Source organism: Pongo abelii, chromosome 1, assembly GCF_028885655.2.
Source record: "Pongo abelii isolate AG06213 chromosome 1, NHGRI_mPonAbe1-v2.0_pri, whole genome shotgun sequence".
NCBI classification, from domain to species: domain Eukaryota; kingdom Metazoa; phylum Chordata; class Mammalia; order Primates; family Hominidae; genus Pongo; species Pongo abelii.
Window position 1 is genome coordinate 194187982 of NC_071985.2, and position 25754 is coordinate 194213735.

At 39.7% G+C, this 25754-nt stretch overlaps 1 protein-coding gene across 14 annotated transcripts in view; it reads right to left on the bottom strand.

Moving 5' to 3' along the window:
- The window catches only part of MACF1 (microtubule actin crosslinking factor 1), a 401556-nt gene that overhangs the window by 161928 nt on the left and 213874 nt on the right, over positions 1 to 25754 (bottom strand). For all 14 annotated transcript variants that reach the window (XM_054528608.2, XM_063715153.1, XM_063715090.1 and 11 more), the window contains 14 exon segments: positions 25378 to 25530; positions 22644 to 22798; positions 15998 to 16124; positions 15266 to 15449; positions 14694 to 14863; positions 10000 to 10178; positions 9166 to 9304; positions 8288 to 8481; positions 7081 to 7243; positions 5949 to 6032; positions 2984 to 3091; positions 2691 to 2789; positions 1349 to 1501; positions 955 to 1043 (listed from right to left, as the gene is read on the bottom strand). In XM_054528608.2, coding sequence (XP_054384583.1) covers positions 955 to 1043; positions 1349 to 1501; positions 2691 to 2789; positions 2984 to 3091; positions 5949 to 6032; positions 7081 to 7243; positions 8288 to 8481; positions 9166 to 9304; positions 10000 to 10178; positions 14694 to 14863; positions 15266 to 15449; positions 15998 to 16124; positions 22644 to 22798; positions 25378 to 25530 — 1997 coding nt within the window.

The following is a 25754-nucleotide window of genomic DNA, read 5'->3' on the forward strand; positions in this document are numbered from 1 at the left end:
TTTCCTGTTTAAGGTTGTACTTTCTAACTATCAATGAGTTTCATCCTCTTGCATGTCCACTGGGAACCTTCTCTAATTATCTCCTCCCCTTTGTCCTTGAGACTTAACTCGAAAACATAGTTAAGTCCATTGTATCTCTTAAGAAAACAAAACCCTTCTTGACCATATATTCCACTTTTAAATATTGACTCTATTATATTTTTTGCTCCTATGTCCTGGCTTCTTGAAAGAGCAGTTCTGTTTCGCCTTGCTTGCCTCCAACGTGCTCCTCACCATACTAAATCTGACCTCATCCCACAACTTGTCACCAGAGGCACCAAAGACTTCTAACTTGCCAAATGTAACAGATATTTCTCAACTTTTCTTGACTTCTGAACTTCTCTCCTTTTTGGAACTCTGTTCTTTCTTGGGTTCTGAGTTATCACTCATACTCATAATTTTCCTTTTCCTTCTCTGAGGTTTTCTTAACAGGCTGAGAAGCCCCAAAAAGCCCTTTTGAGTAATCTGTCCACATGGTATCTAATACACTGATAATTCAAATCTCTGTCACTTTATGTGATAATTTTCATATTTTCATGTGTAACCACACCCATAGATTCATTATCCTTAATATCTCTTGACTATTAGTCTCTTCATTTCCATTCCTCATCATTTCTTGCCTACATTATCAGAGTAGCCTCTTAACAGGTCTCTCAGCCTCTATTCTCACCACATGTCAATCCTTTCTTTATATAACTGTTCTAGCAACCTTTAAAAGTAAAACACAATCAGGTTTAAAATCTCTTCCCATAGCCAACAAATTAAATGCAAACTCCTCAGTATGAAGTACAGGGTCCCCATAATCTGGCTCTTGCTGCCTTGAATTCTCCATTCTGAAATCTCATTATGGCTGTAAGTTTTAGCCTGATAGACCAGGTGCCCCAGATGTGCCATAATCTCTCATTTAATACTCACTTATGACCATGCTTGGCCAAGAAGATCTGTGATGTTTTAATAGCTTCAGAGACTTGTTCTTTCTTTGTTGTCAGCTCTTCTGACAGAACCTATACGGTAGAAATAAAGAGAAAAAGCTTCAAAACCCAAGAATTAAGAGTCAAAAATTATTTAAAATTATTTTTTTAAATCCTAGAGAAAATATGCAGCTTAGGTCAAATTATTATCACCAATGAGCTACAGCTGATAAAAAGGTACAAGAACAAACAAGATGGCTTCTTAAGTTTCTTTAAGTTAACATTTACTCAGGTAGCAATCACTTCTGGAATGGCCCACATGTGACTTCTACTATTCCACCTAATGTATTATCACATATTATTCTACCCAGGTAAACAGAAATGGACCTTCTTCTCACCTGCTGTTCCAAAATAGCTTTTTCAATGTCTGTTGATTCTTTGGTCTCGGATGAGGTAGCTTTTCCTTGTGTATTCCTCGCTAGGGTAGACACCCAGCCCAAAAGTTCTTTAACCTTCTCCACATGTTCTTGTTTCTCCTCTTCTACCACTTTCTAGAATAGGAAATAGAAAATCAATATGCTAGCAATGTCTTTTATTAGGCTGGCATGACTTCAGATTTTCTTAAATGAAGTCTTCCTAAAAACAGATACAAAAGTTACCTAAATAAGTAGGCTGTGAAAATAACCCCAAGTATAATTTAGCCCAGCCTACAGTATTGCTCACAGGTGTTTGTGAGCTAAATTTATTATACCTAGGTTTAATACCTTTCTGAAAAATACAAACAAACTACTGTTTTATATATAATAGGCACTCAATAATTATTTGATGCTTTTTAAAAAAATCTCTTCACATATAGCATCTTACTCATTTTCATAATTCTTAGGTTTACAGGTGAATCTGTAAGAAGAGAAGAGACTGAAGCCTACTGAGATTACATTATGTAGGTATGGATATAAAGAAAGTCTTGCTAATTTAAAAAGCAAAAGATGGTATGGTTAATGTTTTAACAGCTTTTCTTTTATAAGAGAGGCTGAATATGCAGAAACCTATTTTACAAAGACAGAAGATTTTTACAGTTACAAAAAGATGACATGCTCATTACAATAAATTCAAACAAGTCTAAAATACATGATTATGTAAGTTAATGTTATTTCCCCAGAAATTTGGTATAGGTGCCTATAAACTTCTTTCTATGCCATGTCTTTGTAGTACACAGTTTTGTTTTTAATGAAATCATAATTATACATAGTATTCTAACTTCGTCTCTCAAATAAAATATATATTATATAATAATTTAATTATATGTTACATATATAGCATATATGTTGCTGGTTTAAAATTTTTTTTTAATTTTTGTGGGTACATAGTAGGTGTATATATTTATGGGGTACGTGGGATATTTTGGGCTTTTTTTTGAGACAGCCTATTGCCCAGGCTGGAGTGCAGTGGCACAATCATGGTCACTGCAGCCTCAACTTCCCAGGCCCAAGTGATCCTTCCACCTCAGCCTCCCAAGTAATTGGGACCACAGGCTTGTGCCACCATGTCCAGCTAATTTTTAAATATTTTTTTGTAGAGAGGGGATTTCCCTATGTCACCCAGGCTGGATTCAAACTCCTTGACTCAAGTGATCCTCCCAACTCAGCCTCCTGGGTACCGGAGACTACAGGCACACACCACCGTGCTGGCTAAGAGGTTTTACTGTACTTTCAAGATGATTTTGGACCCAATTGTCCTCACCTCCTCCTCCTCCAGACGCCGGAGTGCATCACTGATGTATTTCACGTGCTGCGTTGTTAAAGTCACCAATGCCGTGTAGCGAGTCCTTAAGTCCATGAACTGTGGTTCAAAAGAACAATTTAAATAAATCATCTGCCAGAAAATGAAATTTAAATAGTTGAAAATAAGAGGAAATGTTCATGCAGTCATATGTTCCCCAGAAAAGTGAGCCCTAAATCAAAATGTAAGGCCCAGGCAAATGAATCTTTCCTTAAGGGAAGACAGTGGTGTATTTCCTTCCCCCACCCTCTCACCTCTTGAGTGATGGCATCTGAAGAGGAAAGCATGCGACGGCGCTTGCCAGGGGATTTCTGCTGCGATTCCACAAAGGCCTTGTATGTCATCAGTTGCAATTCATAGTCCTAGGAAATGATGAATTTCGCTACAGTTACTCAGGGTTTTATAATTCACATACATCATGTAATAAATCATAGCTTTTTATTGCTGGAAGCGTTTTGGTGACCACTCATGCTGGAGGTTAGCAAACTTTTTCTGTAAAAGGCCAGACAGAAAATATCAGGCCATACTATCTCTCTCATTATAAGTGAAAGCAGCCATAGGCAATATATAGATGAAAGGGCGTGGTTGTTAGACTAAAACTTTACTTATGAACACTGAAAACTGAAGTTCATATTATTTTCACATCATAAAATATTATTCTATTGATTTTCTTTTCAACCTTTTCTCATGGGCCATACAAAAACAGGTGTGTGGACAAGATTTGGCCTGTGGGTCATAGTTTGCTGACACCTTAGTTGCAGTCTGACCAACCCTTTCATCTCATCTGTGGGGAAAGCGAAACCCAGAGAGGGGATGTGAATTTCCCTAATTAACTAAGTGGGTAAGTAAGAGAGTCAGGATTAGAATCTTAGTTTTCTAATCCCTAAACCAGTATTCTCATTTTACCATACTATTCTGCCACTTCCTCTGCAACCCTGCAAGTTCTGCCCTAGTCCACCCTCTTCTTCTCTCACATGAAGTAGCCTTATGAGTGCAGTAGCCTCTTAGGTACTTTCACTGCTTCTAGTCTGATCTCAATTTATTCTCTATTGTTCCACCAGAATACTTTTTCTAAAACCCAAAGATGACCACATCATTCTTCTCCTTAAAAAGCTTTCAATGATCTAAAATAGAGCTTTTCAAACACCAACATGCATATAAATTATATCCCCATATAATTTATTAAAATGCAGAATCTGATTCAGCAGGTCTGAGATTCTACATTTCTAATAAGCTCCCAGGTGCTACTGATGCTACTGGTTCAAAGATAACACTTTCAGAAGCAAGAATAGAAGACAAAGCCAAAACAATGGAACAAGGCCTGTCATGGGTTGGCCCCAATCTCACCGCTAATTTTCCATAGTCACTGCTCCTTATTGTGCCTTCTAGCTATATCAGAATACTCTCTATTTCCTCATATAATCAAGTATTTTCATTCTTCTCTGCCTGGGATTATGCAGTTTCTTTGCCTAAAACGTCTTTCTGCTGTCTACTTAAAAAAAACTCTGGGTAGAAGGAAAACAAGGAATGAATTTATGAAGGAACCCATAAGAAAATAGTAGTAACAACATTAAAATATAATCAAAGCAATTGCTACCACTTACTGAGTGCACTTTAAGTTTGAGGCATGGTTCTACGTATACATTATCTCATTTAATCTTTACAATCACTCAGTGAGGTATTATTGTTCTCATTTTACAGATACAGTAACAGAAACATAGGCTAAGTGCATACTCAAAGTAAGCCTGGAAAATGGTGAAGGGTTTGAACTCAATTCTTTCTTACAGTGAGTGTTCTGTTATTAACTAAACGAATGCCTTCATTCAAAAAGTATTTGTTAAGCATCTTCTACGTACTTGCCATTGTTTTGAGTGCTATATACACACACTGAGAAACAAGTCAGGAAAAACTTTGCTCCCTTGGAACTTATATTCTAGTGAGAGTCACAGAATAAACAAATAAATATATAATAATCTCAAGTTATTTTTTTCTTTTTTTTTGGAGACAGAGTCTTTCTCTGTTGCCCAGGTTGAAGTGCAGTGACACAATCACGGCTCAATAGCCTCAATGTCCCAGGCTCAAGTGAGCCTCCTACCTCAGCCTCTTGAGGAGCTGGGACTACAGGTGCACACCACTACACCCAGCTAATTTAAAAAATTTTTTGTACAGATGGGATCTTGATATGTTGCCCAGGCTGGTCTCAAACTTCTGGGATCAAGTAACCCTCTTGCCTCGGCCTCCTAAAGTGCTGGGATTACAGGTATAAGCCACCACACCCGGCCTCAAGTCATTTTTCTTTAAAGATATTCTAAGAGAAATAGGGGAGAGCTAAATCATTCACGGCCTTATAAACCATGTAAGAATTTAGAATTTTATTATGACTATGATATGAAGCCACTGGACAGTTTTGAGCAGGAGAGTGACATGATCTTATTTACTGTATTTCATCTATTCTAAGGTACACATTTTCTCTACATTTTAGTCTTTCAAATTGGAACATATTTTAGAATCAATAGCATGTCACATAACTGGCAGAGTTTCTTCTTTTTTCCTCTTTTTGGCATGCAGAAAATTATGGTGTAGCTTGTAATCAATGGAGCCTAAGATTCAGTGACATGCGATATGTTCTAAAAAGGGGATTTTGGCTACTGTGTGGGAAAATAGCCTGTGGGGGCCAGAGCAGAAGCAAGAGACCAGCTCAGAGGGTACTGTAGTAGTCTAAAGAAGATTCTTCACTGGAATGTGAACTAGGGAAACAGAGGGGAGATAACGACAGGCAGTCAGATGTGAGACATATTTGAAGACAGAGCCAATGGAGAATATAAAGCTTAAGGCAAAGAGAAGAGTTTAGGATGACTCCTGGGTTTTTTGCCTCAGCAATTAGAAAAAAATGGCAATACTATTTCCTTAGATAGGAAAGACAAGTAAGAAGCATATTTAAGAAGAAAACTCCAACATTCTGTTTTTGCCATGTTAAGTTTAAAGGGCCTACGGTCATGCAAATGGAGACTCCTCAAATCACAGCGAACGTCTGCTACTTCTCCAAGCAACCCCAAACATGGGGTTGCAGGAAATACACATCTGCTTAACTGAAGGATCAGGCCAGCTTGTAGCATAAGAACTCTGCTTAATTTGTCTAGAAACAGAACCTACAGTGAAGATGTAGGTTTTCCTGAGCTAGTGATGATTCATGTTCTTTTTGGGATGTGGTAAAGTTACCTTTACAATAGTAGAGTACTGCTGGGAAAATTTTTGACATTGATCCAGTTTTGTCTGATTTCTCTCAATTTCTGCAAATAGGGCCTAGGAAGCAAAAGATCACAACATTATCTTTGCCATTACCACCACTGAAAGAGCTGAACATTTACTATGTTCTAAGGCAGTAGTTTCCAAACCTTAGCTGCATCAGAATTGCTGGAAAGGGTGGTTAAAACACATACTGCTGGGCCTCACCTCCAGAGTTTCCGGTTCTGTGGGTTTGGGTTCACAAATTTGCACTTTTTTGTCTTTTTAATCTTTTGTAGAGACAAGTTCTCGCTTTCTTAACCGGGCTGGTCTCAAATTCCTATCCTCAAGTGATCCCCCTGCCTCAGCCTCCCAAAGTGCTGCAATTACAGGCAGGAGCCACTGTGCTCAACCCAAGAATTTGCATTTCTAACATGTCCCCTAGCAGCATACGGATGCTGCTAGTCTGGGGTCCACACTTTGAGAACCACTATTCTAAGTATTTTACATGTATCACTTCAGTTAATCTTAGCAATGATAATCTCATAAGGTAGGTTAAATAAATAACAAACTATGTCCATTTTATTGATAAGGAAGTAGAACACTGAGAGGTTAAATAACTTCTTCAAAGGCTTATAGCAGATAAGTGAGCCAGGATTGGAATCCAGGCAATACAACTCCAGATCTCATACTCTTAACCATAATGCTAAACAAAACAAAACAAAACAAAATACCAACAAAAAAATGCTTAAAATAAATAATTTTCAAAAAAAAAAAAGAATCATTTTCTTCTACTTACAATTTTCCCTTGGTTTTCAAAACCCCATATCTAATCCTAGTAAAATAAAATGTAATATAAAAAAACAAAATAAAGATAATTTTAATCTGTCCATCTAGTGGTTTCAATACAGTTACAGAAACTCAGAACTGAAGGTACCTTACAGGTTCTCTAGTCTAAATGCAAAACCAGTATCTTGGGACGATCCTGCTCAAATCACTCTAAGAAAAGGGAATTTGGAATACCTTCCATTTGGAGGAAGCTTTAATTGCCAGTACATCATTTTCTTTTATGACAAAGAAAATTTAAATTTCTAACTCTTCCCACCAGAGCTACTACCACACTCACTGTCTGCTGGCTGAGCTGCTCTGAAAGCACTCTGCTATCCTCTGCCTGGCCTGGCTTCATCATTTCCTGCTGGGCAGTGGTTTCCTCAATCCACTTGATGAGAGTTCCATGGCAGGCTCGGTAATCTCCCAGAACTTCCTGGATACTTTCTAGCTCAGATTGGCTAGAAGAACAAAGGGAAACTGCTATCAGATACCTTGGTACAAATACAATAAAGTAAATGAGGTAATTCCCTCTTTAACCCATGTATCCAGCTGGGCTTGACCACAAACGATCCATCTTTATCTACAGGGAACAGCGATGCAAGGCTGAGTGAGACCTATGCATGTACCAGTGCCCTATGGTCGAAAAAGTGAGTAGAAACCAGTTGTGACCTGCTAGCCTTGGATGCTGCCTTGTGGTCTAGCATCCCACAATAATCCTTGTCAAATTTTTCACCTAGGTTGCCAAGAACTACCAGGGTGACCAATAAGGTAGTATTGGCTGTACAGTTCTATTCCCTGATGACAGAGTACCTGTCAGTACAGCACAGCTATGATTTATGAATCACTATAATTTCTCAGGGAGAGAGGGGAGAGAAGTGAAAAATAGCCATTATTTCCTGCTACTTCTAATAAGTCATATCACTTCTCCTAGTCTAACCAGCTTTGTGATAAGACTTCAATTAGAATGAAAACTTATGAGTTGTTAAGCTCCTCTCCCTACAAATTTCCCTAACCAGCTTAACCTCCAAAAGGTGCAGTTTCTGTCCTTCCTATTTATATCTGTCATTAGAAGCAGGACCTCTAGTAACAGAGATGAAAAATTACTGAATTAGCAAATGAGATGAAAGCAAGAAATTCTGTACAGCCCCATTATAAAAAATGGCTCATATTTGGATACAAAGCTAATAAAACAAGAACTAGAGTATAGGTTTTGTCCTTAAGAAAAGATCACCAGGGACCTTTCAAGTCTACATTCCAGGAAGCCATTGTCATCAGTGGCTTAACTAGAAAAGACCTGGGACACAGGAGAGGCATTACATCTGCTTTGAGATTGCCGGTCTCACCTTTCTGTCACTTACCTGTCCAGAATTTATGTGGTTTTTAAATTTCCACCCCTCCCTATCCATTTCTACCTTTAAATATAAATGTACAGATATAACTGTTTTTGTTTAAGACCTAGTCCCTGAACTCTAATAGGAGAAAAAGGTGGGGCCACCACTCACCGAATCTCGAGCTGGGCAATGACTCGGTGCCAACGCTCCTGCAGCTGGGAGCCTTTTTCCTGATAGCGCTCCAAATCCAGATTTCGCTCTGGTGTCAGACGACTCATCTGCTCTGCCACTGCCTTGGCCTTGGCAATTTCCTCATCCAGGACTGAAAACACTGAATTCTTGTCCTTCACATCACTAAGCCAGTGCTGTGCAAACATAAGTACAGAAACAGGTTGTATATTTTCCATGCTAAAAAGGAGTCAGTCTAAGGTAGGAAACAAGGACACGGTCTACAGCTATTTCCACATTGTTATCTGTGATTGTGCCCTGGAATGTTTGTGCCAGGACTGCCTCCACATGTCATGGTCTCTGCTTTCCTGATACACACTGGATGCCAAGGACAGGCAGTACTCTATAGAGAAATGTGCATAGAACTTGTGTTTGAAACCTGGCTTCACCACTTATAACATATGAAACCAAAATAAGTCATTTAGCCAGATTAAGTGTTGGTTTTCTTATCTGTAAATGGAGATAAAAATCTCTTCTTGTCCACCTCACAGAGTGGCTTGTGAGAATCTAATTAGATAACAGCTAAGTGATTTATAAACTTATGGCACAATCACTGACTGTATCCAATTAATCCATGATTTTATTAAGGTGAAAAGGGAAAAAATAAATAGAAAAACCTAGTCCTTTCTCTTCCCTTTCTAGCTAGACATACTTCTCAGTCCCTTCTTCTTTGAATACATATTAAAATATATTTAATGACATTCTGCCTTATTCAAATGCAAATTTAAATCAGTGTCATGCCATCCAAAATTGCATTTCTCTGCTAACCCAAAGCAATGAATATGTTAAGTCAGCCTCCTCAGAAACTCAGAGCAACTCACCCGTAATGTCGACCGATGGGCCTCCAGAGCTGAGAGATCTGCCAGTACTGCTTCTTCTTGACTCAGCTTAATCTCATAACCTTTGACCAAGAGTTCAGCATCCTGTATGCTACGTACTATAACATCAACTGTCTTTAACCTATGGGGACAAATACACATTTCTTCATTAACACATGAATTTTAGGAGCCAGGGCTATATACCTGGAGTGCTATAGAGAGGTTCATAAAACATAATAACCAAAATCAATGTCACCATTTTTAGATGTTGACAGGGTTTTGTGAAAACAAGTAAACATGGTTTTTACGCTGCCAATTTAAGCCAATTCAAAATAAAGTTCTAAGTGGCATTGGAACATGCATACATGTGGTGGACTCATGGAGGAAAGGCATGAAGCCAGAAACCCATTTTACACTATGAAGAGTTTAAGATGCTACTCTTCAAGGTCATAGGTAGAGATGGGTGGGAAGAGGGAAGACCTTCAAAGTCTAATACCTAGTGTAACTAAAAACTTTTTATTCTTTAGTTTCTCTTCCTTTGTCTTTATGCCATTAAGTATTATTTTCAGAAATATTTAATCAAACAGAAGTGAGGTAAATCATAGCCCCAACACTGCAAATTAATTCCCCTTCCATATCACTGGCACTTCTTCACTGCAATCCAAATGAACCTACTTAATTTGGCTACTAGGAACTGAAGCCAAGACCTCTCATTATCAGTACATGCTCTTCAGGATCTATAATCTCTCTGTATTATTCATGAAATACTCTAAGCCTTTCTCTTTCTTATCCCAATGGAAAATATTGCTCCTGGACCCAAAACCTCAGCTCACTCACTTATTCAGATATACAGTAGAGAGACCATAGACATGGTCCATCTTCTCCACCAGCAGATTCAGTTCTGAGCGCAGAGTTGGGACACTTGAACTAGATGGAGACTGATGGAGAAAGCTGTCACATTTCATAGAAACTGCATCCAAGTCTGACCTCAGTTGCTGTAAATCCTCCTGGGTGTGCTGCCAGGAACAAGACACACATAAAGAGGGAGACAGAATTGAACAAAAAAGGTAGAAAGAAGTCCACATTTGTAATAGCTAAATATTGGAAACCACCTAAATGCCCATATATAGGAGGCTGGTTGAATAAACTATGAAGCAGACATACGATGGAGAATTATGCAGCTGTAAATGAAATGAGAAAGATTTCTGGGAATTAAGTGGTTTTAGGATATATTTTTAAGCAGAAAAAGCAAAGTCAACAGAGTATCTATAGCATGTTATATTTTGTATATAAAAGAAGGGAAAATGAGAAAATATATGTGTATATGTTTATACAAAGAGACAGAAAGGATAACCAGAAACTAATGAGATGAAAAGAATGGAATTGAAAGGATCAAAGGAAGGCAAATGGGATAAAAGGATTAGCTAGAGGGGAATACACTTCTTTTTGTATAGATTTGACTTTTAGAACCATGTTAATGTTTTACATTCTTGTAAAGAAATAAATAAGGTAAATTGAAGGGTGGCTCTCAAATGGAACACAACAGAAATATATAAGCCTAACTGTATTTCAGATAAATAACGTAATCACACTGAAGGGGATGAAAGGGTAAGAACACACACAAGTAATTTCCGAACACAGTATTCAAACTATAGATATACCTTTAGGCTAAAGACATAAGGAACTATAAATAAATGTTAAACTCTATAGTTTGGTAGGTTTGTTTACTGCAGTGAGTTAACAATTCTGAAACTACTGTCTGTAAATGCTAGGACTGAACAATAAGTAAATATATTGTGGATAACATAAAGCAGGTTTTTCTCTCTTGGGGAAGGGGGTTAAAAATATGGAAAGAGGCTAGAATAATCTCTGTGCTATGGGTTGGGAACTGGATGGGGAGACAAATACATATGAATTTGTGTGTGTGTGTGTGTGTGTTTGTGTGTGTTTGTGTGTATGTGTGTGTGAGAGAGAGAGAAAGAGAAATTGAGAGATCAATAAATATATTGACCTATATTTATATCTGTAAACTTACATGCATGTATATGTGTGTATATGTAACACGTGTATATGTGTGTATATATGCATATATATATTTGTAAATATATGTTTTCTTTTTTTTTTTCTTGAGACGGAGTTTCACTCTTGTTGCCCAGGGTGGAGTGCAATGGCACGATCTCAGCTCACTGCAACCTCCGCCTCCTGGGTACAAACGATTCTCTTGCCTCAGCCTCCCAAATAGCTAGGATTACAGGCACATACCACCATGCCCAGCTAATTTTTGTATTATTAGTAGAGACAAGGTTTTACCATGTTGGCCAGGCTGGTCTCCCACTCCTGACCTCAGGTGATCCACCTGTCTTGGCCTCCCAAAGTGCTGGGATTATAGGCATGAGCCACCACACCCGGCCTATGTTTTCTAGCTCTGTCTGCTAAGTGGGCCTATAAGCAATAATACTCCAACAATAATGAGTACATTCGGCACCCAGATCTTAGTTTCTAAATAATATTCTCTGCCCAAAAGAATCAGAACTCCTTGGGGAAACAGTTGATTTCCAGGGTTGAGACTGGAAAAAGCAAGATGAACCTGGAAGATCTTATTTTGTCAAAAAGAAAGAACTTCGATGGGCATCATGCCCCATGCCTGTAATCCCAGCTCTTTTGGGAGGCTGAGGCAGGAGGACTGCTGGAAGCCAGGAGTTGGAGACCAGCCTGGGTAATATAGTGAGACCTCATCTCTATTTAAAAAAAAGAGAAAGAAAGAAATAACTCAAAAAATGATGGGGACATGTTAAAAGGACAAAAAAGCCAGCTTGAAGGGGCTTCCATTGGCTAACTTTGGGAAATTTTGAGCATCAAAACAATGAAAACAATGACAGTAACAAATTACACACCATTGAATAAAATAGGAATCCATGAGTATATATTGACATAAATAAATAATGAAAGAAGAAAGCAAGGGAAGGAGGGAAGAAAAAAAGGGAGGGAGGGAGGGAAGGAAGACAAACTACAGAAAAGGAAAGAAGGTTGGTTTTTCCTTTTCCATAGAATGTAAATGTTTTTTATGTAGAAGGAATGACAGAATTAGAAAAGCAGCTTTTGGCAACTATGATACTAATAAGTGATTCAGTCAAGAATTAACAATGGATGCTAAAACTAGTTGGCGAAAATTTGATGAAAAATTGGATATTTACATAGTCTCCAGTACCTCCCCATAGGATACTTAGTAATTACAAAGGGAAAATAGGAACCAGAGATCAAAATTAACATCACCAGTAATGTCATATGCATCCTTATATGACACACTAATATACCAAGGACACAGTATCACTTCTGCAGGATTCCTGCCAAAATTGTTAAGACCTAACGCTAATCAGGAAGAAGCCTCAGATAACCACAAACAGAAGGACAAAATATTCTACATTTATTCTACAAAATAAGTGGCCTGCACTCATAAAAAAAAATGTTAAGGTCATGAAAGATGATGGAAAGTTGAGAAACTGTTTCAAGTTAACGAAATCTGAAGATACACAGCAACCAAATGCAATATGTAATCCTGGACTGAATCCTGGACCTTCCTTCTTGGGGTAGCTAGGGATGGATGGTATGAGGATGTACAGAGCATTATTTGGTCAACTGATGAAATTTTAATGAGGCGTGAGCTTGGATAGCAGTATTATATCAATGTTTGTTTGCTTGTTTGTTTGCTTGAGACAGTTTTGCTCTGTTGCCCAGGCTGGAGTGTAGTGGTGTGATCTCAGCTCACTGCAACCTCCACCTCCCGGGTTCAAGTGATTCTCATACCTCAGCCACTTGAATAGCTGGGATTACAGGCACCTGCCACCACACCTGGCTACTTTTTGCATTTTTAGTGGAGATGAGGTTTTGCCATGTTGGCTAGGCTGGTCTTGAACTCCTGGTCTCATGCAATCCGCCCAAATCAGCCTCCCAAAGTGCTAGGATTACAGATGTGAGCCACCACACCCAACCTGTATCAATGTTAATTTCCTGATGTTTATCATTGTTCCGTGGTCACATAAGAGGCTGCTCTTGTTTTTTGAAGATGCACACTGAAGTATTTAGGAATAAAGGAGTTTCATGTCTGGAACTTACTCTCAAGATAAAAAAGGAATGTTATTATGTATAATATATAGAATAAAATGATAAAGCAAATGTACAAAAATGTTAACATTTGGAGACTGGGTGAAAGGTATAAGAGAATAAAACTTTTCTATATATCTGAAATTATTTCAAAATAAAGTTTTAAAAAGGAAGAGGTATTTTAGATGTATGTACGTATATATGTATCTTGAGACAGGGTCTCTTTCACTTAGGCTGGAGTGCAGTGGTGCAGTTATAGCTCACTGAAGCCTCAAACTCTTGGGTTCAAGCAATTCTCCCACCTTGTCCTCCCAAAGCATCCAGTCAACCTTTATTTCTTAGTGAGTTCTATTTTTCAGGGATAAATAATTTTGTATCACCCTATAGAAAAGTAAAAAGCTTCCACATGAGAATTCCCAGGCTCATATGATATGCCTCATATTACCTCCCTCTCCACCAGTAAAAATCATATTTCCCTCTCACTCTTCTCTTCAGGTTTGGGGGGAAAAAAATAGAAAGTTAGAAAAATCACTCCTCCTCATTAGCCATTCCTTTCCATCCCCTTTAAGCTCCCAGATCAAATTTAATAGGCTTCATAGAGCTCTCTCATACCATTCTAATTAGAAATGTTCTAAAAACACTCTAAGTTCCTACAGCAATCTTTGCTTGGAAATACACTAGTTACTATTCATGACATTTCTTATATCTTATACTGAAGTCTCTATTTGTAACTTCGACTTTTTATTTTTCTTTCACTACACTATAAGCCAAAAAACAAGGACCTTGCTTTACTTTTCTTTGTATGCCTCAGAGGACTTAATAAAGCAAAAAATATTTGCTGCTTTTACTTCAAGAATACTATCCTACATTTTCATAGTATTTTACTTTTTCAGGAAGCTCATTATATGTACTATACCATTAATTTTCAAAATAACCCTATATCGTGCATTGCCATCTCCATTTTACAAGAAAGTAAAGTAGGGATGAGAGTTCACTTGCTCAAAGTCACAGACAGAGCATATATCAGAGCCCACATTCAAATCAGAGTCATTCCTTATATTTACTGGTCATATGACTGAAGGTAACCAAGTCATTTAAAGTAACACAGGCGCATAAGGGATAGAAGAAAGAGCAGCATCTCTACTAAGCAGTTTCAAAATACATAGCTCAAATATATTGCTTAGAAAAATTTACTAGTCTGTCTGTCTTCTCAACTCTGTAGGAAACTGATCAACATTCAGCAATACACATGGAGCTGAAATCACACTTCTCCACAGGTAAAAGACATTTATAGACTGCAAGAAGAACTCCTGAGAAGGACTGTCTTGAGTCTACTGCCTCATTTCTTAGGTTCCATACTCTTTTGCCATCCAATGAACTCTGAAAGCATTCACTCCACAACCAGCATCCACATTGCTCTTAGGGCTTACCTCTTGCTCTGCAATCCTTAATGCATTGTCCTGCCGGGCATCTTTGTCAGTCCTAGAGCTGGCTAGAGACTGAATTCGTTTGACCACCCTCTGTTCATACTCCTCCAGGCGTAGTCGGATGTTCTTCAACTCTGAAATGTACATCTTGGCCGCAGTCTCCTCTTTGTCCTCTGTGAATGAACAAATAGAAAAGACCAGTAAACTCCACATCAGAGATAAGCAGACCTGATATCCTACTGATGAAAGCAAGGCTTTATTTAGGGAATCTTCTGCCTGATCCTACCTGATCCTAAATTTCACATATTGTATACTAATCTTTGAGAGTACAAACATGTTACAGCTACAAGAAAATGTGATAGGTTGATTAGCAGTAATGACTGAAATATCAACAGACTTCTTCCATGATCTGATTTTGAGAATTCATCTGTAAGTTCTTCTCTATCTCAAGTTCATAGCAACTCAAATGGAAAAAAGTGGTGATGTTACTTTCTCACTTATATGAAGGGTTTCACAGCAACCCCTTGAAAGGCTCTCATTCTACTATTCTCTTTCCCTCTTCCCAGTGCACACACCATTCTCCATGGACTTCATCAGGTGCTGGAAGTGGGCTTTACAAGCTTCCACCTCCTCTTCCAAGCGCAAGCGATCAGCCACTGAGAACAGCACAGAGTCACGACTATCCTGCAGAAAGTCTTCATAGTGGGCCTGAAGGTTCTTCATAATCTGATGGCACTCCCCTGGTGCTGAGGATCGAAGCTAGAAAGAAAAAGCCAGAACAAATTGCAACAGAATAAAAATGTAACACTTCCTCTTTTCCTCCATTTTACTGAAGTAACATATATACAAAACAGTGCATAAACCATAATTGTAAACATGTTGATTTTTATAACTTGAATTCCTCCATTTAATCAGCATTCAGATTAAGAAGCAGAACATTACCAGCACCCCAGAAGCACCCTTTGTGCCCCACTGGACATAACTCTTAATAATTGTTCACAAGTATTCACCTACTACCTATTCCTATGCAAAAGACATGATTGTCTTATAGAGTGAGAAAAAGCCTGCAACCTTCTACCCTTGCCAAGAAGACCAAAGATGTTACTTATTCTAATTAGGAATTTCCTTTGCCATTCAAATTGCTACTTCTAGCTTGAAAGAACCTCAGGTCTCTAACTCTAAAATGGTATCCCTGAGTCCACTTTACTCCATTTGGGTGGGGAAAAGTCTCACAGTAATGAAAAAAGCTCCTTCTGAAAAAATCTTGCCAACAGAATGTGAGCCGGGGGTAAGGTTTTCACAATTACCTTTTCTAGGTTCCAGGTCTGTACAAGGTCAAGGTCTTTACGCAGATAGTTCCAAGACATAAGGCTTTTGGTGTTAACATGTAGCTGGTGCCAAAGGGCCATCACCTTCTGATAAGATTGTTCGACCCTAGAAATAACACAGAACCTGACTATTACCTTTGTAAGACTTCAGCTCCACATTAGAGACCTTCTAAGGAAAAATGTGATTGCCTTAGCAGAATTGAGCTTATACGTTGAGCAGAGAAAGGCAAGTCAAATACTAGCATCTCAGAAATTTTTAGAACTAAATTAATTGAGGCTGGGCGTGGTGGCTCATGCCTGTAATCCCAGAACTTTTGGAGGCCAAGGTGGGAGGACTGCTTGAGCCTGAGTTCAAGACCAGCCTGGGCGACATAGTGAGACCTCATCTCTATTTACAAAAAAAAAAAAAAAAAAAAAAACTAAACTAAACTACATTAATTAATTGAGATCTTCAACTTGGATTTGCTACAGCATTATGCATATTATGTTAGCACATATTTAGTAATCTCATAAATGTTACCTGGATATAATATGATGATTACAAGCCAGAGAGAAGAAATAACCAGAGAGAACAATAATAGGGAAAGGCATAAACAACATCCCATCTAGAATTGTTGAAAAATGATTATATCAATGTTTAAAAACTGATTTGCTGTGTTCCAAATATTTACAAAAATGCTAAAATGTTGAGAAGTTAATAGCAGCTTAAGAAATTCACCCGATATATAAAAGAAAATTGCATGGCTCACGCCTGTAATCCCAGCACTTTGGGAGGCTGAGGCAGGCAGATCACCTGAGGTCAGGAGTTCAAGACCAGCCTGACCAACAAGAAGAAACCCCATCTCTATTAAAAATACAAAAATTAGCCAGGTGTGGTGGTAGACGCCTATAATCTCAGCTACTTGGGAGGCTGAGGCAGGAGAATCGCTTGAACCCGGGAGGTGGAGGCTGCAGTGAGCCGAGATCGCACCATTGCACTCCAGCCTGGGCAACAAGAGTAAAACTCTGATTCAAGGGAAAAAAAAAGAAAACTGCAGTATGAAGGGTTTGAGATTTTTTTCCCAAGCATCTCATGTCTAATTCAATCTTGATTTTAGGAAGACTTACAAATACACAAATACACAGACACACTCTTACACACCCACCATGTTACCTTGAATTTCTTCAAGTTGAGAAGAAAATGTGAGATACAAAGAACAGGATGGAAAACTAGAAGCCAGGACATCAGTTAAATAGGAGGCATTAAATCCTAAGTTTAATCTTCCCTCTCTCTAAAAGTCCCACTAAAATTTCAGTAGAGTTGAAATTCAAAGTTCAGGAAATCCCAAAGAAGAATAAAAATATAAAAAAGCAACAACAACAACAAAAAATAGAAAATAAGAGAACATTAGAAAATTAGTTCAGGAGGTCCAACATTCAACAAATGGGAATTCTTAAAAGCAAGAACTAAAAACAAGGAGAATGAAATAATTAAAGAAATAAGGCCGGTGTGGTGGCTCATGCCTGTAATCCCAGCACTTTGGGAGGCCGTGGCGGGCAGATCGCCACGAGGTCAAGAGATTGAGACCATCCTGGCTAACATGGTGAAACCCCGTACCTACTAAAAATATAAAAAATTAGCTAGGTGTGGTGGCAGATGCCTGTAGTCCCAGCTACTCAGGAGGCTGAGGCGGGAGAATGGAGTGAACCCAGGAGGCAGAGCTTGCAGTGAGCCAAGATTGCATCACTGCACTCTAGCCTGGGCGACACAACGAGACTCTATCTCAAAAAAAAAAAAAAAAAAAAGAAAGAAAGAAAAGAGAAAGAATCCAGGCTGGGCGCGGTGGCTCATGCCTATAATTCCAGCACTTTGGGAGGCTAAGGCAGGTGAATCACGAGGTCAGGAGTTCATGACCAGCCTGGCCAACATGGTGAAACCCCGTCTCTACTAAAAGTACAAAAAATTAGCTGGGTGTGGTGGTGTGTACCTGTAGTCCCAGCTACTCTGGAGGCTGAGGCAGGAGAATTGCCTGAACCCAGGAGGCAGAGATGGCACTGAGCCAAGATCGCGCCACTGCACTCCAGCCTCGGCGACAGAGCGAGACTGTCTCAAAATAATAATAATAATAATCATCATCATCCAAGAAAAAACTTCTCCAGACCTGAAAGACGAGTTTCCAGTTTGTGTTCATTAGCATAATTAATGCAAAAAGACTCAAAGGTACAGCATCCCTTTTAAAGATTAGAGACAAAGAGAAGCATTTAAACACTTCCAGAGAAATAAAGATTTCTTTCAAAAGGTAAAAGTATCAAACTGTTCCGTATCATGATGGTGGTGAAGGATAAACAATTCTAAGCCTTTGTCAAAACCAATAGTGCTGCTCATGACAAAAGATGAGTTTTACTATTATGTAAACCTAAAAAAAAAAAGAGAAAGAATGAAAATGGCACTATACATCTAAACAAGAAATCCTGAAAGCTAGAAAGCAATAGAGCAATGATTTCAAAGTTCAGAGTAAAAATAATTTCCAGGCTGGGCATGGTGGCTCCCACCTGTAATCCCAGCACTTTGGAAGGCCGAGGCGGGCAGACTACTTGAGGTCAGGAGTTCGAGACCAGCCTGGCCAACATGGTGAAACCCTGTCTTTACTAAAAATACAAAAATTAGCCGGAAATGGGGGCATGCACCTGTGGTCCCAGCTACTTGGGAGGCTGAGGCAGGAGAATCACTTGAGCCCAGGAGGTGGAGGCTGCAGTGTGCTAAGATCATGCACTCCACTCCAGCCTGGGCAACACAGCAAGACTCTATCTCAATAATAATAATAATAATAATAATAATAATAATAATTTCCAAAAAAATGTATCTTGCCAGTTAGAGGAAGAAGAAGACAGACATTTTCAGATATAAGAGGTTTCAAAGAATTTACCTCCTACTCAGCCTTTTTCAGTAAGGCATTGGAGAGTGTAATCCACCAAACCATGGAGTATACTAATAAATAAGACTTGGAATCTAGTAATTAGTGGGTCCACGTATCACAGAGACAGTACCGAATCAGGCCTACAGAACAGGTTCAGACTAAAAAAAAAAAAAAAGATAGAATGGTCCAGAATAAATGTTTCCAAAAGAAAAATGAAAACTGCCTGTGGTGTTTGGCCATATTGGGAATCCTTTTACAGTAATGTAGGAGAGTTTGGGGACAACTAAGCAAACTAAAAAACAAAACAATTACTCACTCCAAGGAAACAAAAATTATATAAGAAAGTAAATAAAACAGGGGCCAGGTGCAGTGGCTCACGCCTGTAATCCCAGCACTTTGGGAGGCCAAGGTGGGTGGATCACTTGAGGTCAGGAGTTCGAGACCAGCCTGGCCAACATGGTGAAACCCCGTCTCTACTAAAAATAGAAGAATTAGCCAGTCGTGGTGGCACACACCTGTAATCCCAGTTCCTCGGGAGGCAAGGGTTGCAATGAGCCCAGACTGCACCACTGCACTCCAGCCTGGGCGACAGAGGGAGACTCCATCTCAAACCAAAAAAAAAAAGGTAAAGAAAGTAAATAAAATAATTTATTCGTAAATATATTCACTCACCTACTCATTCATTCTTTCATTCAATAATCATTTATTGAATACCTGCTATGTGCTGGTAATGGTTCTAAGTGCTAAAGATACAGAGGTAAACAAAATGGATAAAAATCTCTAATAGGAGAGAAAAAACAAACACATAATCTGTTAGGCAGTATTAAGAGTTCTGAAGAAAAATAAAATGAGTAAAGAAGACAGAGAGTGGCATGCAGTTAGTGGGGATGGTGGTCCGTGAGGGTTCTAAGATAAACTGAACAAAGTGAGGGAGTGAAACATGTAAATATCAGAGGCAAGCAGGAAGTCCAAAGGCCCTGAGGCAAGAATATGCTGTCTGTGTGTGACAAACAGAGGAAAGACCAGAGTGACTGCAGCTAAGTACAAGCAAGGAGAGTGGCAGAGGATGAGTTCAGAGAGGTAAGGCACAGTTGCCTCACAATAGTCCCCTAGAGTATGATGTGGCTCAGCTTTAAACAACGCATGTACTAATAAAACAAAAAATATCAACTTAAACAAAAACTGTGACATAACCACATTTGGGAGACGAAAGAAGTGTATGCATACATGTGTGCATAGAAAGCTAAATGTTAATTTCCTAAAGTAAGAAGTTAATAGATAATTTCTGAAGTTGAAAACAAACAAGGAAATAGCAGGAAAAAATTACATTTGGAAACGTGGATTTATAACCCAGCAAAATCTGCTAAAACAGCTGAAAACAGTTGACTCTGGAACGTGGAACTTTGGGAAAGGAGAGCTGATAGCTAATTTTTATTATAATAAACTTTGCAGTATAACCCAGCTTTCTAAAATATGTACATATATACATATATATACACACACACACGTTTTTGTTTTTGTTTTTTGAGACAGAGTCTCACTCTGTCACCCAGGCTGGAGTGCAGTGGCGCTATCTCGGCTCACTGCAACCTCCACACCCTGGGTTCAAGCAATTCTCCTGCCTCAGCCTCCTAAGTAGCTGGGACCACAGTCATGCACCACCATGCCAGGCTAATTGTCTGTATTTTTAGTAGAGACGGAGTTTCACCATGTTGCTCAGGCTGGTCTCGAACTCCTGACCTCAAGTAATCCAATAACCTCAGCCTCTCAAAGTGCTGGAATTATAAGCGTGAGCCATGGTACCCGGCCCATATATTACTTTAATAAAAATTAAAGAAAATCAGCTGCCATTAAAAAAAAAAATTCGGAGTCTGAGACAGAGACAGTCATGGCAGGACAAACGTTTAGAAAATTTCTTCCACTCAGGCCGGGCACAGTGGCTCACACCTGTAATCCCAGCACTTTGGGAGGCCGAGGTGGGCGATCACAAGGTCAGGAGATCGAGACCATCCTGGCTAACACGGTGAAACCCTGTCTCTACTAAAAATCCAAAAAAATTAGCCGGGCATGGTGGCGGGCGCCTGTAGTCCCAGCTACTCAGGAGGCTGAGGCAGGAGAATGGTGTGAACACAGGAGGCGGAGCTTGCATGAGCCGAGATAGTGCCACAGCACTCCAGCCTGGGCAACAGAGCAAGGCTCCGTCACAAGAAAAAAAAAAAAAAAAAAAGAAAAGAAAGTTTGAAAGGAGTGCTGCTGAAACTGTAACCAAAGGAGGCATTATGCTTCTAGAAAAATCTCAAGGAAAAGTATTTCAAGCAACAGTAGTAGCTGTTGGATCAGGTTCTAAAGGAAAGGGTGGAGAGATTCAACCAGTTAGCATGAAAGTTGGAGATAAAGTTCTTCTCCCACAATATGGAGGCACCAAAGTAGTTCTAGATGACAAGGATTATTTCCTATTTAGAGACGGTGACATTCTTGGAAAGCACGTAGAGTGAAATAAGTCACTACTGAAATGGCATCACTCATAGGTGGGAATTGAACAATGAAAACACTTGGACACAGGAAGGGGAAAATCACACACCAGGGCCTGTTGTGAGGTGGGGGGATGGGGCGGGGGGAGGGGGGACGGATAGCATTAGGAGATATACCTAATGTAAATGATGAGTTAATGGGTGCAGCACACCAACATGGCACAGGTATACGTATGTAACAAACCTGCACATTGTGCACATGTACCCTACAACTTAAAGTATAATTAAAAAAAAAAAAAAGAAATGGCATCAACGTGAAGCTGCCCATTCCACTGAAGTTCTGAAATCTTTCATCATGTAAATAATTTCTATATCTCTCTTTTATAATAAACTAATGATAACTAATGACCCAAAAAAAATCAATCTCCTTTTTTTTTTTGAGACGGAGTCTCCCTCTGTCACCCAGGCTGGAGTGCAGTGTGGCGCAATCTCAGCTCGGCTCACTGCAACCTCCACCTCCCAGGTTCAAGCGATTCTCCAATTCTCCTGCCTCGGCCTCCCGAGTAGCTGGGATTACAGGCGCCTGCCATCACACCCGGCTAATTTTTTTTTTTTTTTTTGTATTTTTAGTAGAAATGGGGTTTCACCATGTTGGCCAGGCTGGTCTTGAACTCCTGACCTCAAGTGATCTGCCTCCCTCGGCCTCCCAAAGTGTTGGGATTACAGACATGAGCCACTGTGCCCAGCCCCAATCTTTTTTTTTTTTTTTTTTTTTTTTTTTTTTGAGACGGAGTCTCACTCTGTTGCCCAGGCAGCTAGAGTGCAGTGGTGCGATCTCAGCTGACTGCAAACTCCGCCTCCTGGGTCAAGCGATTCTCATGCCTAAGCCTTCCGAGTAGCTGGGACTACAGGCTTGCGCCACCACATCCAGCTAATTTTTGTATTTTTAGTATAGATGAGGTTTTACCATGTTGGCCAGGCTGGTAAAAAATCAATCTTCTGAGAGTAAACTATTTACAACCAGGAGTTCTTTAAAAAAGAAATATCACTGAATATACTCTAGCTGAACAGAAGTATTTATTGAAGATCTACTATGTGGCTGGCAGTAGGAGACTTGATATCTCCAATGAGAAGCCTCTCCCAGGAGGAACTTTACAACTGTGTTCAAAAAGATCACAAATGCACACTCATCCCTCCACTGGTTCACCAAGGCCAACAGCAGAGGTGGGTGTACCAGTGGCAGCTGAGCCAAGTTACCTGCTGGCCATCTCAATGGCATCCTTATTGGGTGGGGGGATGAGGAAGCAGACTGACGGCACCATTGCCTCGTTCCCTGTGGGGCTGATCACTTTCCATTTGGTCCGCTGAGAATTATCTTCTAGCACACATTCATCATTTTTGCAAATAGTAATCTGAAGAGATAAATTTACCAGTGATTGCTAATGGATAAACCAACAACCCATTATTACCTGGTGCCTCATCCCAAAGCTATCAAATCCTTAAGAAAAAAATCTGCTTAAGAAAAGATCTGCTATCACTTAGTGAGGGCTTCTGATTTTTGCCAAAAGATAATGGGTATAAATCTACAACACATGAAAAATTGTGACACCAAATAAATCAAGGAAATAAATATGTATTAAATACCTGTTACATGTCAAGTAACCCAGAATATGAAAGTTATAATAAGACTATAAAGGCTCAAGAGCGATCTCAGCACAAAAATCTACTAGAGTAAAAACTAATGGAAGGTGAATAATCAAAACATTGTTTTTATGAGATTTCCTCTCCCTACTTCCTATCATCCCACCCAAACCCCTGAAAATGTTTAAGCATTTTGGAATTATCAAGTCTTTCTCTTAGAGGCAAGTGATCAAGATTATTATCCCTAACTTATAGGCAGAAATATCAAGACACACAAAAGTGCAGTCGCATTTTTAAATTTTTTTTTCCATTTTTTAATTCATTCATTCTTTTGTATAATACATATTTCTTGAGTGTCTACTATGTGCTAGGACACTGGAGTTAAAACAGTACAATTGGCCAGGCACAGCAGCTCACACCTATAATCCTAGCACTTCTGAAGGCTAAGGTAGGCAGGCTGCTTGAGCCCAGGAGTTCAAGACCAGCCTAGGCAACATAGTAAAACCTCATCTCTACAAAAAATACAAAAATTAGCCGGGTATAGTAGTGCATGCCTGTAGTCCCAGCTACTCGGGAGGCTGAGGTGGGAGGATCACCTGAGCCCGGGGAGGTCAAGGCTGCAGTGAGCCATGATAGTGCCACTGCACTCCAGCCTGGGCCACAGAGTGAGACCCTGTCACAAAACATAAATAAATAAACAAATAGGTACAGTGGTAAGCAGACAAGCATAGTCTGTATTTCCACATATTCTGGTGGTGTATGTAGTTATAATACTGTGTGACAAATGCAATTTACCAGGCAATAAAGGATATGACCCAGTCTTGGCTAGAGAGGTAAAGACAGATTACTCAAGAACTTAACGCCACATTAAGGAGTTTAGGCTTTTTCCCAAGAGCAATGAGTAATTATTATAAGATTTAAGCACAGGATTGTTATTTAAAGGAAAAAAAAAAAAAAAAAAAAAGGCTGGGCGCAGTGGCTTATGCCTGTAATCCCAGCACTTTGGGAGGCTGAGGCAGGCAGATCACGAGGTCAGGAGATCGAGAACATCCTGGCTAACACAGTGAAACCCTGTCTCTACTAAAAATACAAAAAATTAGCCGGGCGTGATGGCATACACCTGTAGTCCCTGCTACTTGGGAGGCTGAGGCAGGAGAATCACTTGAACCTGGGGGGCAGAGGTTGCAGTGAGCTGAGAGGGCACCACTGCATTCCAGCCTGGGCCACAGAGCAAGACTCCATCTCAAAAAATAGAATAAAATAGGCTGGGCGCGGTGGCTCATGCCTGTAATCCCAGCACTTTGGGAGGCTGAGGTGGGCGAATCACGAGGTCAGGAGATCGAGACCATCCTGGCTAACACGGTGAAACCCCATCTCTACTAAAAATACAAAAAATTAGCCGGGCGTGGTGGCGGGCGCATGTAGTCCCCGCTACTTGGGAGGCTGAGGCAGGAGAATGGCGTGAACCCGGGAGGCGGAGCTTGCACTGAGCCGAGATCGTGCCACTGCACTCCAGCCTGGGCGACAGGGCGAGACTCCGTCTCAAATAAATAAATAATTAAATAAAAATAAAATTTAAAAAAGAACATGCTGGTGGTAGGATCCTTTGTGCACTAAATGGGGAGGCTGATACAATAATCCAAGTGAAAGAAACTTATGCCTTTTATTTTTTTTGAGACAGGGTTTCACTCAGGCTAGAGTGCAAACGGTGCGATCTTGGCTCACTGCAACCTCCACTTCTTCAGCTCAAGCGTTTCTCCTGCCTCAATCTCCCGAGTAGACTATAGCTGCAAGTCACTGTACCTGGCTAATTTTTGTATATTTTGCAGAGACGCAGTTTCACCACATTGCCCAAGCTGGTCTCTAACTACTGAGCTCAAGTGATCCATGCACCTCAGCCTCCTAAAGTGCTGGGATTACAGGCATGAGCCTCTCCACCCAGCCACTTATGCTCTTAGGGTAATATTAGCAGGGATAGAAAAAGTACGTTTAAGGGATATTTACAAATTAGTACAAACTTGATGGTCCTATTAGCTGTGGAGAATAAGAGGGGTGGGGGAGTCAAGGATATCTCCCAAGTGCTACAAAGTACCATCTCTGTCAACACTTAGGCAACTGAGTAGATAATGATGCCAATCACTGAGGCAGGGAGCAGGTCAAGATTATAGGGCTGAAGTTTTTAGTTTAGTTTTTTTTTTTTTTTAATGATAGGAGAGACTTCAGCATGTTTAAATTCTAATTTTAAAAACGCTATAATTTGATCTTTTCTTATCATCATAACCCTAACTGAAGGCTTCCCTTCTTTCTTCCTGCCCCCTGTGGCCCAGAGGTACCCTTTCTACCTCCTCACCTCGATCTGCCGATAGTCACAGATGGCCTTGACAGAAATGGTGCTCTTTAACACATGGTCTGGACTGCGTGGTTTTAGCTGAACGATGGTTTTTGATCTCCCAACGAGACTGGCAACGGAACTCTTAGACTGTATAAGCTGCTCCTTTTCATCCTACAAAATGATAAGAAAAACAAAATGACATTAATGTTGCTACTCAGGGTGACTAAGTCAACAAAGAAAACTGAATACTCCACTCCCTCAGAGAATGTCATCTCTCAGTTAAGTAGGGATGGTTGGTGGAGCCATCTTAAAGACTTAGACAAGGATAAAGAAAAAAGGAGAGAATGCTTCTGTCTTCTACCAAGTGCTTTCGCACTCAAACTTTGCAGCTTTCT